The sequence below is a fragment of the Ctenopharyngodon idella genome, chromosome 3 (assembly GCF_019924925.1).
Source record: "Ctenopharyngodon idella isolate HZGC_01 chromosome 3, HZGC01, whole genome shotgun sequence".
Lineage (NCBI taxonomy): Eukaryota > Metazoa > Chordata > Actinopteri > Cypriniformes > Xenocyprididae > Ctenopharyngodon > Ctenopharyngodon idella.
In genome coordinates this window covers 45,040,915-45,057,128 of record NC_067222.1, presented here as the reverse complement: position 1 = coordinate 45,057,128, position 16,214 = coordinate 45,040,915, and the positions used below count along the sequence as shown (strand labels likewise).

Below are 16,214 nucleotides of genomic sequence, written 5' to 3'. Positions count from 1 at the left end.
CAAAACAAAGTCGTAAAGTCACCTTTAATCATTACAGTTAAAAAAATTTAAATATTGTAGGGCTGTCCCCTAATAGTGGATTAAATGTTAGTCGATGAGAAAAGGGCTTAGTCGATTAAAATGTTATTAGTCGGTTAGTCACGAAAGAAAAAAACTTCACAGGAAGTGGCGAAAAATCATTGTGGTAATTACAGTATGTTGGGCGGGAAATCCAAAATTTCACCCTATCATCCATCGACCTCAAATATGGCTTATCATTTGAAACATATAGTAGCAACGTTACATGGCTGCTCGCTCTAACGTTAACCTAGATAAATGTGCGCTATTATTAGGCACATATCCAAGTGTTTGTGTGGAGTCTGGAAGCTGAAGTATAGCCTGCTTACTGCATGACATGGAGGCACCGGCGCGATCACTTGCAACAGTGGAAACATCTTAAAATACTCCATTTTTGGTCATACAGATAAGAGTAATACATCATTTGAAACTTGGTCTACTTTTGTGTAAACTCACAATAACAACAAAACATTATAATTTTGTAAATTAAAGAAAACGCACAGGATGTGCTTTCTGCCGTCTTGGTCTCTGTGAACTGAAGCGCGTCAAAAAATGAACCGAAACTACTTGCCTCACAGATATGTGAAAAATATCTATAGAAAGAAACCTCTACTTTTAAATGAACCAATTCAAATAAAAAACAAACACTCTCTGCTTATGTAATCTGTATGAAAGCTGCATTTCTCTCTATAGGTGCGTTCAATATACTTCAGAGATGGTGAGGCAGCATCGTCAGCTTCATCTTTGAAGCCGACACTGACTCAGAAAACACTAGTTTATTCATAATGTCTCCATATTAAAAATGTCTCTTTGCTATTTTTCCTGACACATTCATAATCAGTACTTTTGATGGTGCTCCGACAAACCATGCCGCTCTCACGCCACACATCTTTCTCTCGTGCAATGACATACATCAACATATACATACAAATTTTGTCTTTTTTTTTTTTTTTAATTCAAACAATACCATTTTGTGCCTCTTTAATGTGTTGTGACAGATCGCTGTAGCGCCTCAGTTCAAGCGACACGTAAACCGATTATCTCTTCCTAGTTATTGCACTAAATAAACATGAATGAACATCACAATCAGAAAGCATGTTGTTTCAACCGCAGAAAGACTTCAGTACACCATTTTTTAAGTTCAAGTCCACCGACGTTAATCTACTAACTCTTCTGTCTGGTTTGTTTATCTGAAAAAACGGCAGATTCTGTCAAACTCCTGATGAAGGGTGAATTGGGACTTGCAAATCTGCATGGCAAAAATAACCTGCAAATATTTTAACAGCTTGTTTTAGATCTGATGTACATTCACATGGATTTTGGGCCTGCATATAATCCATTTAAAGCTCATTGCATGAGCGTTTGGGCTCCAGGTGGGGTTAACACAGGTGTCTGGGCTAAAGCTGCCACTGGCCTCAAGCCATCCGAACCTGAAAGAGCAGCTTTGTGTGACGAACACAAGCCCCCTGTGTTCCTTCGCACCACGCCCAGTTTGACCAGGTTACGCTCACGGCTCAGCGTCTGGTGTCGTGTCCGCAGCTGTGGCTCTGGCTCACGTTGGCTTCAGCATATGGTGCGTCAGCGGGGACAGACGTAAACATTAACTGCTCAGACTTGTGGCCTAACCAGAATGCACTACTGGACAACATTAAATAAAAGAAAGTAAAACAGAGACGGCGTTCATAACAAGGTGGAAAAAAAAATACCACGCTTTGAGGTTGTTGATGTACACTCTAATAAATGTTGGGTTAAAAACAACTCAAGTTGGGTTGAAAATGGACAAACCCAGCAATTAGGTTGTTTTAACTCGGCGGTTGGGTTAAACGTTTGCCCAATGTGCTGGGTAGTTTTATTTAACTCAACTATTTTTAAAAATTATTGTATTGCTTACTTAAAATGAACCCGAAGTATGTTGGAAATGAACATTTATTAATAAGTTTAATGAATAACAATTAAACGATAAACATGTATTGAATTTCTTATTAATGTTCAACTTTATTATTATTGTTGCCTCTCTTATTTTTATTTTATTTTTATTCTTTTATAATTATGAGTCTGATTTTTAATTTCCAACCTATTTTAGGTTCATTTTAAGCCAGCCATATAGTAATTTTTAAACAATAGTTGGGTTAAATAAAACTACCCAGCATGTTGGGCAAACATTTTACCCAATCACTGGATTAAAACAACCCATTCACTGGGTTTGTCCATTTTCAACCCAACTTGGGTTGTTAAACAGGCAAAAATTATTTGAATTGTATAAAAATCAATTTCTTTGATGCTCATGAATGAGTAACCTGTATACAGTATAGCTCAAAACTAACACTGAGAATATATGCGATGAATCATTAAGCTTTGTAGTGCTAGATTTTAGGTTTCCAAATGCATTTCTGTATCCGTCAATCCATCCAACAGAAATAGACTCTTAGACAGGTCTGCTAGCAACATAAATGTGTCAGGGCCGAAGCCTGTTTCTATTTCCGCTCTATCCATTCAATTAGTTTTTCTTCATTGTGCTCAAAAAAGCACCTCACCTCTTTTCATGGAACATGTTATTCTTTTTTTAACAGCATGAGCAGAGTGGTAGTGTGGCATTTACCACAGTAGGAAGTGCTTTTTTTTTACTCTTCGCTGAGGGCATGACCTTTTGTCCACAGCCTAGTTACCATTCATCTCCTTAACCCTCTCCTTTGTGTGCATCTAAGAGCCAAGACCGACTAAAGTGGTTTATGCAATAAATGTTCAAAGACAGAGGCTTAATGCTGACACGCACAGCCTCAGTCAGATCAGTGCACTTCTCTCAAGACCGTCGTGTTTAATTGCAGCGCAGCATTCTGCTGAAAGATGCTATTATCTTGCTTATGGGCACCAAGATTGAGCCGAGGCTGCACTCAGGCATCTATTAGCGGCGTCTGTTTTTATCTCGCTAAAAGCCTTTCTGCCAGGCTAACATGAACCCATGCTGAGTGTTATCACTCTGGTCATGGAGGAGGTCTGTTTTAAACATGACGGGCCAGAGGTCTGAAGGGTTGATGATTGGGAATAGACATTCCAGGGCTTTGCTGTTGTCAACATGTTTTTTTTTTTCTTTCTTTCTGCAATTATAATTATGGGTCGAGCAACCATATGGTGAGTTTGGTTGCAGGTTTGGGCAAAAATATGATCACAATATATTTTTCCCATATTGATCAATATTGAGATTTATCACAATATATAATTTGATAATGCTGCCAGCTTGAAGATGATCCTGACAATGACTGAAGCCTGGAGAAATCAGAGGGCTCATTAATCGAATTTTAGAATATAGTTTAACAAAAAATAGAATAACATAACATAAACTTAACTGTGCAAACATGCTTTTTCTGCCTTAAAACAATAGAAGTTAGGTTGCCTTGTCACTTATTAAAATAGTGGCAAACAGCAAACATCTCAAATATTTGAAGAGGTACAACCTAAACAAAAAGTTCACTTTTAGATAAAATAAAGTTCAGAAATATTAACTAATGTTGTCGCTTGGATGGAAAAGGTTTGTTGCGTTTCCCATCCTGGTTGGAACCGACCGATATATTTTGCACACCATTTGGCCCGTTTCACACAGAAGACGTTTTTCCATTTCCCATTCTTTTTCTATGTAAACGCTCTAGAAGGACGTGTTTGACCATTGCGCTCGCATCTTTTGTAGAATCTCTCACATGACGCTGCTTTCTAAAAGCGTGGCACTCAAGTTAAAAAGTTCAACTTTTAAAAAATGCATCTCAAGTGCTTGCGTGTTTTGTTTTTCCCACCAACCTTTGTTTTTAACTGCAAAACAACTGTTCTGTGTGAATCAGCCCTTAATCTTTGCCTCATCGTTTTTTTTTTTTTTTTAAAGAAACCCAATCCACTTCCATATAATTACCTTTTTTTTTTTTTTCTATCGTTTTCCTTGCCAGCTCCCTGCACACTGACTGGCTGTTGATGCATTTATTTCTGCTGTGTGATAGACTGGTAGGGTAATCCATATCAATTAAAAATGTCCAGAGTTTATCATCGTGATCAACATAAATTTTGTCGCAATCTTGATATGATTTGGCTTATCGCCCTGCCCTAGTTTTTCATTCATGGTGCCACTTTTGGGAAGGGGATCAGTCTCAAATTCTCTAGTGCCACCAACAGTACAAATTTTCATGTGAAAATTCATGTCACAACATCACATCTCACAGCAGTTTCACATTCAGTGTGGAGAGACAAATTGCTTGTTGCTGGAAACTCCTTGTATGCCACCTAATTAGTACATGGTGTTACGCCTGACTAGATTTGTGTCTCTGTGGATTTTAGTGAAAATGTTTTTTGCTTGTCCTCCTACATATTTTGTCTTAAAATTTGGCATTGACAATCTTCAGATCAAACCTCACAAAATATATCAAATGGACTTTTGTTAATCTACTATTAAAGTAGGGCTGTAACAACTAATTGATAAAATCGATTATTATCGATAATGAAAATAATTGATAATTAATTTGATTATCGATTAGTCACGCCTACGTGCTGTGCTCAGAAACCATCAGCCAGTCCCATCACTTTACAGTAGTGAATGACCCATTGCTATGGACTAGGGTTGTCAAAAGTACAGACTTTGTTACCAAGTTGGTACAGAAATTTAAAAAATGTGATGATACCAGCATTGCCCCCTAGCATTTTGAGCACTGATGAGCAAATTCATAAACGCCTCTGATTGGCCATTGTGTTCACGCACTCATAAGATATGTCTGTGATGTGTCCAACTTGGTACCGAAGTCGGTACTTTTGACAACACCACTGTGGACATAACACATATGGAAAATAGCAGAGGACACAGAGTGAGCTGCTGTGGAAAGGTACTTGATCTAAGTTGTCTGAAACATGAGAATGGTTTATATTTATAAACGCTTCAAACAAAAGCATAAGCGTTTTCTTGCCATGTCATGCTTTGACAGATACATGTGCTGTTTAATGCAGGAAGTGTTACTATATCTTGGACTAGGGGATTTCTCTCTATTTTTTTAACATGAAGGGATTGAGTCTTTTGGAAACTTGAAGGCTAATTACAAAACACACTAAAATTGTTGTGATATTCATTGTCTCTTCCCTTACTTTTATACTGGGAATAAAATAGTTGTGAATACATGGTAAATAATCCATATGGTGGCCAGCCCTAACTCTATCCTGGTACTGCTTTGGTGAATTAAAATTAGAAATTAGAGTGATCTAGTGAACACGCCCTTAGGTTTTTGGGGCCCCCTGTTGGTCAAAAAAGGAAATATTTATGAAAACCGTTTTCCCTAAATGTATAATTCTGTTTTTCCCTTATTCTATGGACAAAATGAGTTTTTTTTGTTTGTTTTTTTTCCTGCCATTGCTGCTTTTTTTAATCATCCTACCTTGATTTCTCCTTATTATTGTATTTGTGTACATTCTTCTTATTGCCTTGATAATAACGCTTGCTTTCTTTTTTTTTCTCTTTTACAGTGATCTTGTTTTGTATGGCTGCCCTCATATTCCCAATAGGATTCTACATCAATGAAGTAGGGGGACAACCATACAAATTACCCAACAACACAGTGGTGGGCTCCTCCTATGTACTGTTCGTGCTCTCCATCTTCTTCACAATAGTGGGGCTTCTGTTTGCGGGAAAAGTCTGTCTTCCTGGCTGAGGGGACGGTCCCAGCTTGGACAGCTGGGGTGTTCAATGTGAAACGGAAAGACACGGCACTCATCGAGAAGGGGCAACGACAGGGGATGGTATTATATGGTAAACACTAAACTCATTAAACTGCAAAACTAATAAAGACGATTACTGCACACAATACATACGAGTGCGTCCGACCACATACTCCCCTTCGCCCAACCTGTGCTTAGTTAAACCTGTGCTGTCTTTATGTTGCACCTTTGAGTTTTAACCCAAAGGATTGGGGGCGTTGAAGTACACAGGCCCATCCGGAAAGGACCGAGTGCATCCACAGCGGCTGCTTCCAGTACTACTTCACTATGGAATATAGTTCCGTTATCTTCGGTTCGTTTAAGTTTCGCACTCATGTATGCCCCCTGCCTTTGTGGAGAGGAAGGACAAGAAAGTGGTGGAGAATGTGGGCAGAGACAAGTTGGGCCGGGCGCTCAGTCCAACAAATCGGACTCCCCACATTCTCTCTAGTGGCCCAAGAGCTGGCCAGGACGCTGCACTGTTACAAAAGAGGGAAACTGGTAAAAGGGAACAGTATTAAGAACAGTTTTGCTCACACACTACAACGAGGCAAGCTCTCCAGGACTGCCGGTCAGGACCCTGCAAGGCTGTGCCTCACTGTTAAACCACGCTCAGATATTGACAAATCTGAATCTGACATCATACCAAAAGTAACTCCTGCCTGTCCTCGCTTGAGTATGGGCCGAGTTGGGTTGAGTCACAGGCGGATGTGTTTTTGACTTTACACCTGTTCATCTCTTCTTGTTTTGATCTCTGGATTTGCAGAGCCCTTTACTTGTTTGGTTTGATTTGCTAATGTGCCATAAACCTGTTTTCGTTGTATGAATGCTAAAGGCATGAGAGGAGCACTGTGCGGTATAGCCATTTCAGTAGGTAAAGCACTACAAAAAAAACGAACTCCTTACCTCAATATTTTGCGATTCAGCATTATTTTTCCCCTCACCATGACAAAATGTGTGCCCTGTAAGTTATGATCTGCCTTGATCACGGACGTTTCATTAAAATGCTGCGATCATGGCAATTTATTTATCTGACACTGAATAAAAGGAGCTCAAGAATGTGTGCTTGTTACATCAACCCTGTTTTTGTTTTTGGAAAGCAAATGTACCGTGTAAGAGTGTCTTTACAGTGGAACGAAATCAGAACTGTATTTTATTTATGATGGTCGTGTGATATGAAGGTTACATTTTGCCCACAAGTTGTTGTTTTTTTTTTTTTGTTTGTTTTTTTTTCATAAAATCTCCTCGTGTTCGGTTTTATTTGAATGTGCTTTTCTGTTCAATCCATTTACGGAAGGTCATGCTCACAGTCGCCTTTACGTTCTTTACAAAATTAATTTCATTAATGCTTCGAAAGACTGCACTTTCCTTGGAAACACTCATATTCATTATAATATGGAAGCTTGTTTCCGCCACTGAATAAAAAATAGAAATGATAATTGCAACTTTTTATCTCACAATTATGGCTTTTCTCACAATTGCGAAATATAAACTCAATTACAAGTTATAATGTCAGAATTGTGAGATATAAACTCACAATTGCGAGAAAGTCAATTGCGACACACTCAGTTGACTCTTTCTCGCAATTCTGACTTTTTTTTTTTTTCCACAATTGCGAGTTTACATCTCCCAATTATGACTTCTCAGAATTGCGATATAAACTTGCAATTGTGAGAATTGCGAGAAACTCGCAATTGACTCTCGCGATTCTGACTTTTTTTCTCGCAGTTATAAGTTTACATTTCACAATTATGACTTCTTTTCTCAGAAGTGATATGAACTCGCAATTGCGAGAAAAAAGAATTGTGAGATAAAAAGTCACTATTTTTTTTTTTTTATTCAGTGGTGGAAACAAGCTTCCATATTATAGGGATGGCTCAACAGATGAGAGATATTTATTCAAATTTTAGATGATTCTCGTAAATATATGGGGTAAGAACATAAACTCTTGGATTGATGAATTGATAAAAAAATGTTTATAAGAAAAACTCCCACCTGCATATTCAGGCAAGATGTGTACAATTGCTTTTGGCAAAAGACGACGTATCGCACTGGGACCTAAATTAATGTGAACTGTGAGAACAACGGTGGACGACAGCACCTCCGCGCTAAAGACTGCTTCTGCTTTGGATATTTTTGGAAACCCATCATAAAATGGAATAAAACTATAGGGGTAATGAACATCAATGACATATAGGGTAATGAAAAGTTATTATTTATAATTTCAAAAGGGAAGGAAACAAATGTAAGAGTAACAGTATTATCTATCAAAGGATGTTAGCAGTCCTTGTGCACAGTTACTGTTAACAGATTCATGTTACGGGCAAGACAACTGTTTTCTCTGCTACTCTTTGTTTCAGTATCTCACTGTATACAATAAAAGGCATAAAAGAAGGAAGGTCGACTGCTTGAGTTCAGCTGAGCTTTGCTTTATTGAGAATCAAGTTGTAACTATTGCTCTACTTTCTGTTTCTTTGGTGAAAATTCAGCAAACTTTGCATGCATGAAGAGTCTGTGGCTAATTGCGTTTTGAGTAATTTTTGGAAGCATGGGATGTATGGTTGCTTAGCAACTAGCAGTTAAATTTGCAATATTCAAAACATCAGCCCGCTACACTTTTTGAGCTAGAGGAAGATTCTCACAGCAGATTCTCTTTGCTGATGGTCCCTGTTTTTCCAGTATGTGACATTTAATTTAAAAAAAAAAACATTCTTAGGAACTGCCATCAAATGGATGAGATTTGTGATGTTTTTTTGAACTTTTACAAGTTTGCAAAATTGAAATAGATTTATTAAATTTAAATGTTAGACTTGTAAATGCATTGTTAAAGGGCGCCCTGTTTCCTCGCATCAGGTAGGCTGGCAGGTCCAGGCTTTGGAAGAGATCTACCGGTAATTCAACTCAAATAGAAGGCACTAACGGCCTTTAAATGTGTGTCATCCCTCATATATTATACTGTTGAATGCTCGAATCTGATTGGTTGACCAACGTTAATTATTTTCAGGGAAACGCACAGCTAAAGTAGTTCAAGGCAGGTCTTGACCGCATTAGTTTCATATCACTTCGCCAAATGATTTCAGTTATTTCAAAGGTCTTACAGCCTCCATCTACAAAAGAACCAAAACCCATGACAGTGACCAAGAAAATAAGTATAAACAATAGGATAAAAACAGCAAATTTTTTCCATGTTTTTTTGCCACAAAATTACATTTTATGCACGAAAAGCACATACTGTCTTTCTCCAACTTATATACTTTAATTTAGTTTAACTTAATTTTAAAAACTAAAACTGAACACCCTAGCAACCTCATAGCAACACACTATCAACCACCTAAAGCACCATAGCAACTGCCTAGCAACTTCATAGTAACACCCTAGCAACAACATAAAAATCTGAGGGAGCTTTTCAAACTACAAACAATGACTTTTTATCTAGTTTAATTTCTTGTTCTAAAATAACTAAACCTGAAATAAAAAATGTTAATACTTTGAATTAGTTTTAATTTTAAAGTATTAATGAAAACTATACCAGCATCTCGATGCTAAAATAAAACTGCATTAAATTAATCATGAATCTTTTTTATTCATACAACTATTGTATAACATTAATAAACAAATACGCATACAGGTTTGTGAGAATTGTGTCTATACCTTGGACCATGTGTCCACGAATATTTATGTATTTATTTGTTTAAAGACAGCAGATATTTACATATACGGATGGTTGCCGGAGTGTTATTATAAAGTTGCTAATGGGTTCAGATGTTTACATATGCCTCCAATCTATGTGTTCTGTCGCATTACATGTACACACAGTAACACCTGTTCTCAACACGGAGCGCTGATGTTCAGTACTCGTAGAGGTGTATTCTTAGTCTAAGCAATAATAACAGTGATGCTTGAATTAATAGCAAATAGCACTGATCATAAAAACGTGTCTTCATGTATGTCAACGTGAGCTCGTGAGCTCAGCAAGAGCGCTGGCTGCACTCGTGCTGAATGGCTCAGTCGGTTGCTATGGAGACGCCTAACACAGCGCAGCTGTCAGTCACTGATGAGTTTGAACCGGACAAGGACATTTACTGATTTCTGCGCGAGGATAATTAATACTGTACGCGCTCACGATCTGCTGTTGATCACGCGCGAGCTTCAGAACACAGCGCTCGGAGCGCGTAAAGGTAAACATTGATAAGCTTGCAACCTCGACAACTGATGTTTCCTGCAAATACCATACTGCATATTAGGTCGTTGCTACGGTAATATCACAATAAAGGGATATAGAAATAGAATTTCCTTTCAGAAACTCTTTCTTTCTGATTTTTTATGTTTTTGAAAGAAAGTTTCAACAAGGCTAAATTTATTTGATCAAAACTACAGTAATATTGTGAATTATTATTACAATTTAAAATAACTGTTTTCTATATTTCAAATGTAATTTATTCCTGTGATCAAAGCTGAATTTTCAGCATCATTACTCCAGTCTTGTCACGTGATCCTTCAGAAATCATTATAATATGCTGATTTGATGCTCAGAGAGTTTAAAACAACAGCATGTTTTGAAATAAATTTGAAGTATTTTGTAACATTAGACACAAACAAACAAGTGAAATGTGTCTAACCTGGGTCCCACTTTATACAACCCAAATTCCGGAAATGTTGGGACGTTTTTTAAATTTGAATAAAATGAAAACTAAAAGACTTTCAAATCACATGAGCCAATATTTTATTCACAATAGAACATAGATAACATAACAAATGTTTAAACTCAGAAATTTTACACTTTTATCCATTAAATGAGCTCATTTCAAATTTGATGCCCACTACAGGACTCAAAATAGTTGGCACGGGGGCAACAAATGGCTAAAAAAAAAAGCAAGACATTTTGAAAAGATTCAGCTGGGAGAACATCAAGCAACTAATTAAGTTAATTGATATCAGGTCTGTAACATGATTAGCTATAAAAGGGATGTCTTGGAGAGGCAGAGTCTCTCAGAAGTAAAGATGGGCAGAGCTGTGAAAGAGTGCGTAAAAAGATTGTGAAATACTTTAAAAACAATGTTCTTCAACATCAAATTGCAAAGGCTTTGCAAATCTCATCATCTACAGTGCATAAAGTCATCAAAAGATTCAGAGAAACCAGAGAAATCGCTGTGCGTAAGGGACAAGGCCGAAGACCTTTATTGGATGCCCGTGGTCTTCGGGCCCTCAGACGACACTGCGTCACTCATCGGCATGATTGTGTAAATGACATTACTAAATGGGCCCAGGAATACTTACAGAAACCACTGTCAGTAAACATAATCCACCGTACCATCTGCAGATGCCAACTAAAGCTCTATCATGCTAAAAGGAAGCCATCAGCGTTCAGTTCAAAAGTCAGCATTTCTGATGGTATGGGGGTGCATAAGTGCATACGGTATGGGCAGGTTGCATGTTTTGGAAGGCACTATGAATGCTGAAAGGTATATAAAGGTTTTAGAGCAACATATACTCCTATCCAGATGACGTCTATTTCAGGGAAGGCCTTGTCTATTTCAGCAGGACGATGCAAAACCACATACTGCAGCTATTTCAACAGCATGGCTTCGTCGTAGAAGAGTCCGGGTGCTCAATTGACCTGCCTGCAGTCCAGATCTTTCACCTATAGAGAACATTTGGTGCATCATTAAACGAAAGACGACCACGAACTCTTCAGCAGCTGGAAACCTATATCAGGCAAGAATGGGACCAAATTCCAACACCAAAACTCCAGAAACTCATAACTTCGATGCCCAGACGTCTTCACACTGTTTTGAAAAGAAGAGGAGATGCTACACCATGGTAAACATGCCCCCGTCAACTATTTTGAGTCCTGTAGCAGGCATTAAATTTGAAATGAGCTCATTTTGTGCATAAAATTGTAAAATCTCTCAATTTAAACATTTGTTATGTTATCTATGTTCTATTGTGAATAAAACATTGGCTCATTTGATTTGAAAGTCTTTTAGTTTTCATTTTATTCAAATTTAAAAAACGTCCCAACATTTCCGGAATTCGGGTTGTATTAGGTGGCCTTAACTACTATGTACTTACATAAAAAAATAAGTAAAATGTACTTATTGTGTTCATATTGTTTTGCAAAACACTTTTGAGGTGGGATACGGTTTAGGTTAGGGACAGGTTTGGTGGTATGGGTAGGTTTAAGGGTGGGTTAAGGTTTTTAAATATAAGTACAATGTAAAAACATGTATGTACACAATAAGAGCATTGTATCAATTATTAATTTAAATGCAACTACAAGTAGTTAAGGCCGCCTAATATAAAGTGGGACCGTTATGTGTGTCTTTGGTGACTGGTAGAAGAGTGATTGCAGAGATCAATCCTCAAAGAGTTAATCAATGTTCATCGCATTACACTGTTATCTCATATATTGCTCACAGAGAACCTGCGGCATCTGGAAGTTCCTCCATCTCCATATGGAGCAGAAGACAGGACCCCTCAAATGGTAAATTTATACAACAGATTCAGCCTCATGTTTCTGCATTCATCTGTGCTTGATATGCAGATTATAAAGAGACATTTTCATGTCTTGTTTTAATGGTTTTTAGGGCAGAGAGCTGTGAGTCTCACATAGAGATGAGTGATCAGTCCACCATGGATGTCCCTCAGGTCTTCAGACAAAACCAAACTTCAGATGTAATGGTGACTTCATTCATTTTTGTGTGTGTGTGTGTGTGTGGTTGTTGTAGTACTCAAGACCGCGGTCTCGAGAATATTAAAGAGGTGGTTGATTATGATTTTATATTGTTAACTTTAGTTAGTGTGTAATGTTGCTGTTAGAGCATAAACAATGTCTGCAAAGTTATGACGCTCAAAGTTCAATGCAAAGGGAGATATTTTCTTTTAAAGAATTCTCTGTTTAAAGACAACAACAAATGGCTGGTAGGGACTACAACAAGCTTCTTCCCGGGTTGGTGATATCATTAACCCTAAAATTTACATAAACCCTGCCCATAAGCCATGTTGTTACCATGCCGTCATTTTACGCTGGACTGCTTCACAAACGAGCTTCAATTCAACGCTGGATTTGCACAAAAGATTAACATGATGGCACATGCTAGTCGATGAGTTGAATCAACTCCACAGCAACTACATAAATTTATCCACTAACCATTCAGAAATGTCCAGTTGCATTCTAAAAGTTGTAACTTCTTCCTGAGTCTCTCCATCAGTGTCCGACTCCGGTTTGAACAATGTAAGGCTGAACACCGTTACTGACAATCCTTATTTTGGCTGCGTGAGATTCTCCAGCTTTGTTGTTGTTGAGCAACCGAAGCGTGAGCTGTTAAAGCTCCGCCCTCTTCTGGAAAGGGGCCGGGAGCAGCAGCTCATTTGCATTTAAAGGGACACACACAAAAACAGCATGTTTTTGCTCATACCCAAATAGGGGCAAATTTGACAAGCTATAATAAATGATCTGTGGGTTATTTTGAGACACATTCCGGGGACACCATAGACTTATATTACAAACCCGATTCCAAAAAAGTTGGGACACTGTACAAATTGTGAATAAAAAAGGAATGCAATAATTTACAAATCTCATAAACTTATATTTTATTCACAATAGAATATAGATAACATATCAAATGTTGAAAGTGAGACATTTTGAAATGTCATGCCAAATATTGGCTCATTTTGGATTTCATGAGAGCTACACATTCCAAAAAAGTTGGGAGAGGTAGCAATAAGAGGCCGGAAAAGTTAAATGTACAATGAAGGAACAGCTGGAGGACCAATTTGCAACTTATTAGGTCAATTGGCAACATGATTGGGTATAAAAAGAGCCTCTCAGAGTGACAGTGTCTCTCAGAAGTCAAGATGGGCAGAGGATCACCAATTCCCCCAATGCTGCGGCGAAAAATAGTGGAGCAATATCAGAAAGGAGTTTCTCAGAGAAAAATTGCAAAGAGTTTGAAGCTATTATCATCTACAGTGCATAATATCATCCAAAGATTCAGAGAATCTGGAACAATCTCTGTGCGTAAGGGTCAAGGCCGGAAAACCATACTGGATGCCCGTGATCTTTGGGCCCTTAGACGGCACTGCATCACATACAGGAATGCTACTGTAATGGAAATCACAACATGGGCTCAGGAATACTTCCAGAAAACATTGTCGGTGAACACAATCCACCGTGCCATTCGCCGTTGCCGGCTAAAACTCTATAGGTCAAAAAAGAAGCCATATCTAAACATGATCCAGAAGCGCAGGCGTTTTCTCTGGGCCAAGGCTCATTTAAAATGGACTGTGGCAAAGTGGAAAACTGTTCTGTGGTCAGACGAATCAAAATTTGAAGTTCTTTTTGGAAAACTGGGACGCCATGTCATCCGGACTAAAGAGGACAAGGACAACCCAAGTTGTTATCAGCGCTCAGTTCAGAAGCCTGCATCTCTGATGGTATGGGGTTGCATGAGTGCGAGTGGCATGGGCAGCTTACACATCTGGAAAGGCACCATCAATGCTGAAAGGTATATCCAAGTTCTAGAACAACATATGCTCCCATCCAGACGTCATCTCTTTCAGGGAAGATCTTGCATTTTCCAACATGACAATGCCAGACCACATACTCCATCAATTACAACATCATGGCTGCGTAGAAGAAGGATCCGGGTACTGAAATGGCCAGCCTGCAGTCCAGATCGCGCATCATAAAGAGGAAGATGCGACAAAGAAGACCTAAGACAGTTGAACAACTAGAAGCCTGTATTAGACAAGAATGGGACAACATTCCTATTCCTAAACTTGAGCAACTTGTCTCCTCAGTCCCCAGACGTTTGCAGACTGTTATAAAAAGAAGAGGGGATGCCACACAGTGGTAAACATGGCCTTGTCCCAACTTTTTTGAGATGTGTTGATGCCATGAAATTTAAAATCAACTTATTTTTCCCTTAAAATGATACATTTTCTCAGTTTAAACATTTGATATGTCATCTATGTTGTATTCTGAATAAAATATTGAAATTTGAAACTTCCACATCATTGCATTCCTTTTTTATTCACAATTTGTACAGTGTCACAACTTTTTTGGAATCGGGTTTGTACATATTTTGAAAGGGGAATTATAGGTCCCCTTTAAGTGACTTAGATTTTAGTCACAAGTTTCTTCTATTTTGGCAACAAAAATAGTTCCAAACAAATCCATAGCAGAACTGTTGTGTTTCCGAGCAACACGTTGCGGTGTTTCATAATTAAATGAATTAGCTGCTTTGAACAAATCGGTTGAATAAATGATTCTGTGACTCATTCAGTAAGTGATTTGTCGCCACCAACTGGCAGTTTCAGTTTCATATTTAAAAGTAGTTCAGATGCAACTTCTGCGCCACCTCTGCAACACAAAGATGAATTTTATTGTTAGTTATTTGACTGAACAGCTCTATATAGTGTCTTATTATTCTAATTGTATTGATTAAATATAAGAAATTTCTCAGGCAGTAGATATGGATCCTTTAGATGAGTGCTGGTCTGGTCTTGGTCTCGGTTTAGGTGGTCTTGACTCTAACACTATAATCATGCAGTTATTACAAACTGAGTTTTTTAATCATTAAATTGTAAGTTCCATTGCTGTATGAAATGAGCTGTATCAAGCTGTTGTTGTCGTGAGCTCACTGCTGTACTATTGACCTGTGAATCATCATTGATATTCAGCACGTGCAGGAGCGGAGGGATCGCAGTGAAGCGTTCGAGAGCTCAGAGCGCTGGCTGGAGTCGAGAAGTCTGGAGAGCTTTGGACTGTCTCTCTCTCACCTCTTCTCTCTCTGCACCACTCCTCCAGTGTAAGTTTCACTTTCACACCCTGTACTATTTGACTTACACTTGTCTACACTGAGACTGATGTAGCTCAACCAACCTATTATAACACTCCTATTATAACTAACAAAGCTGCCGATAAGTGTAAACGTGCCAGTTTGTGAACAGATCACTTTTTTTTTTTTTGGCACAGGTTATGCCATCAACAACAAATTCCCCACACAATATCTGTTCAGCAGTCGTTTCGAAGCATATGAATTAGTTTGGGTCTTAGAAACCAGGTGGTAGAATTGTAATTACCTGCTGTTCTCAAAACAAGGAGGAAACAAGAGTAATACATGCGAGCTCAAAATCCTCTCCCTATTTTTTATGGAATTATAAATCATGCTTTCAGATCTAATACACATCACTAATACAGATAATAAACATACCATTATTTGACAGACAACTGAGTTTAAGGTAGAAATGTGTGGCCGCTTTTACAGTAAGAAAAGCATACCATACTTAAGTCTTATTAATGTTATCAAGTTTTCATGTGTAAAAATTTAGGGGGAAAATGTGTTTAATTGTCCTACAATGACATATGGGTCCTAAAAATAAGCAGCATTTTCTTTATTTAAAACATTTTTTTCTTTTGATATGACATGTTTTTT

General features: G+C 38.0%; 2 protein-coding genes across 4 annotated transcripts in view; both read left to right on the top strand.

Annotated features, from left to right (window-relative positions):
• Positions 1–8,169, top strand: part of mosmoa (modulator of smoothened a) — a 38,417-nt gene extending 30,248 nt beyond the window's left edge. For both annotated transcript variants that reach the window (XM_051888749.1, XM_051888748.1), the window contains one exon: positions 5,545–8,169. In XM_051888749.1, coding sequence (XP_051744709.1) covers positions 5,545–5,729 — 185 coding nt within the window. In that variant the 3' untranslated portion in view covers positions 5,730–8,169. The remainder of the gene's footprint in view (positions 1–5,544) is intronic.
• Positions 8,170–8,295: 126 nt separating this feature from the next.
• The window catches only part of vwa3a (von Willebrand factor A domain containing 3A), a 41,319-nt gene continuing 33,400 nt past the window's right edge, over positions 8,296–16,214 (top strand). For both annotated transcript variants that reach the window (XR_007929363.1, XM_051888736.1), the window contains exons 1-4: positions 8,296–9,953; positions 12,195–12,259; positions 12,363–12,450; positions 15,460–15,587. Coding sequence is in view for 1 of the 2 variants with exons in the window: in XM_051888736.1 (XP_051744696.1) it covers positions 12,231–12,259; positions 12,363–12,450; positions 15,460–15,587 (245 nt within the window). In the remaining variant the exon portion in view is untranslated. The remainder of the gene's footprint in view (positions 9,954–12,194; positions 12,260–12,362; positions 12,451–15,459; positions 15,588–16,214) is intronic.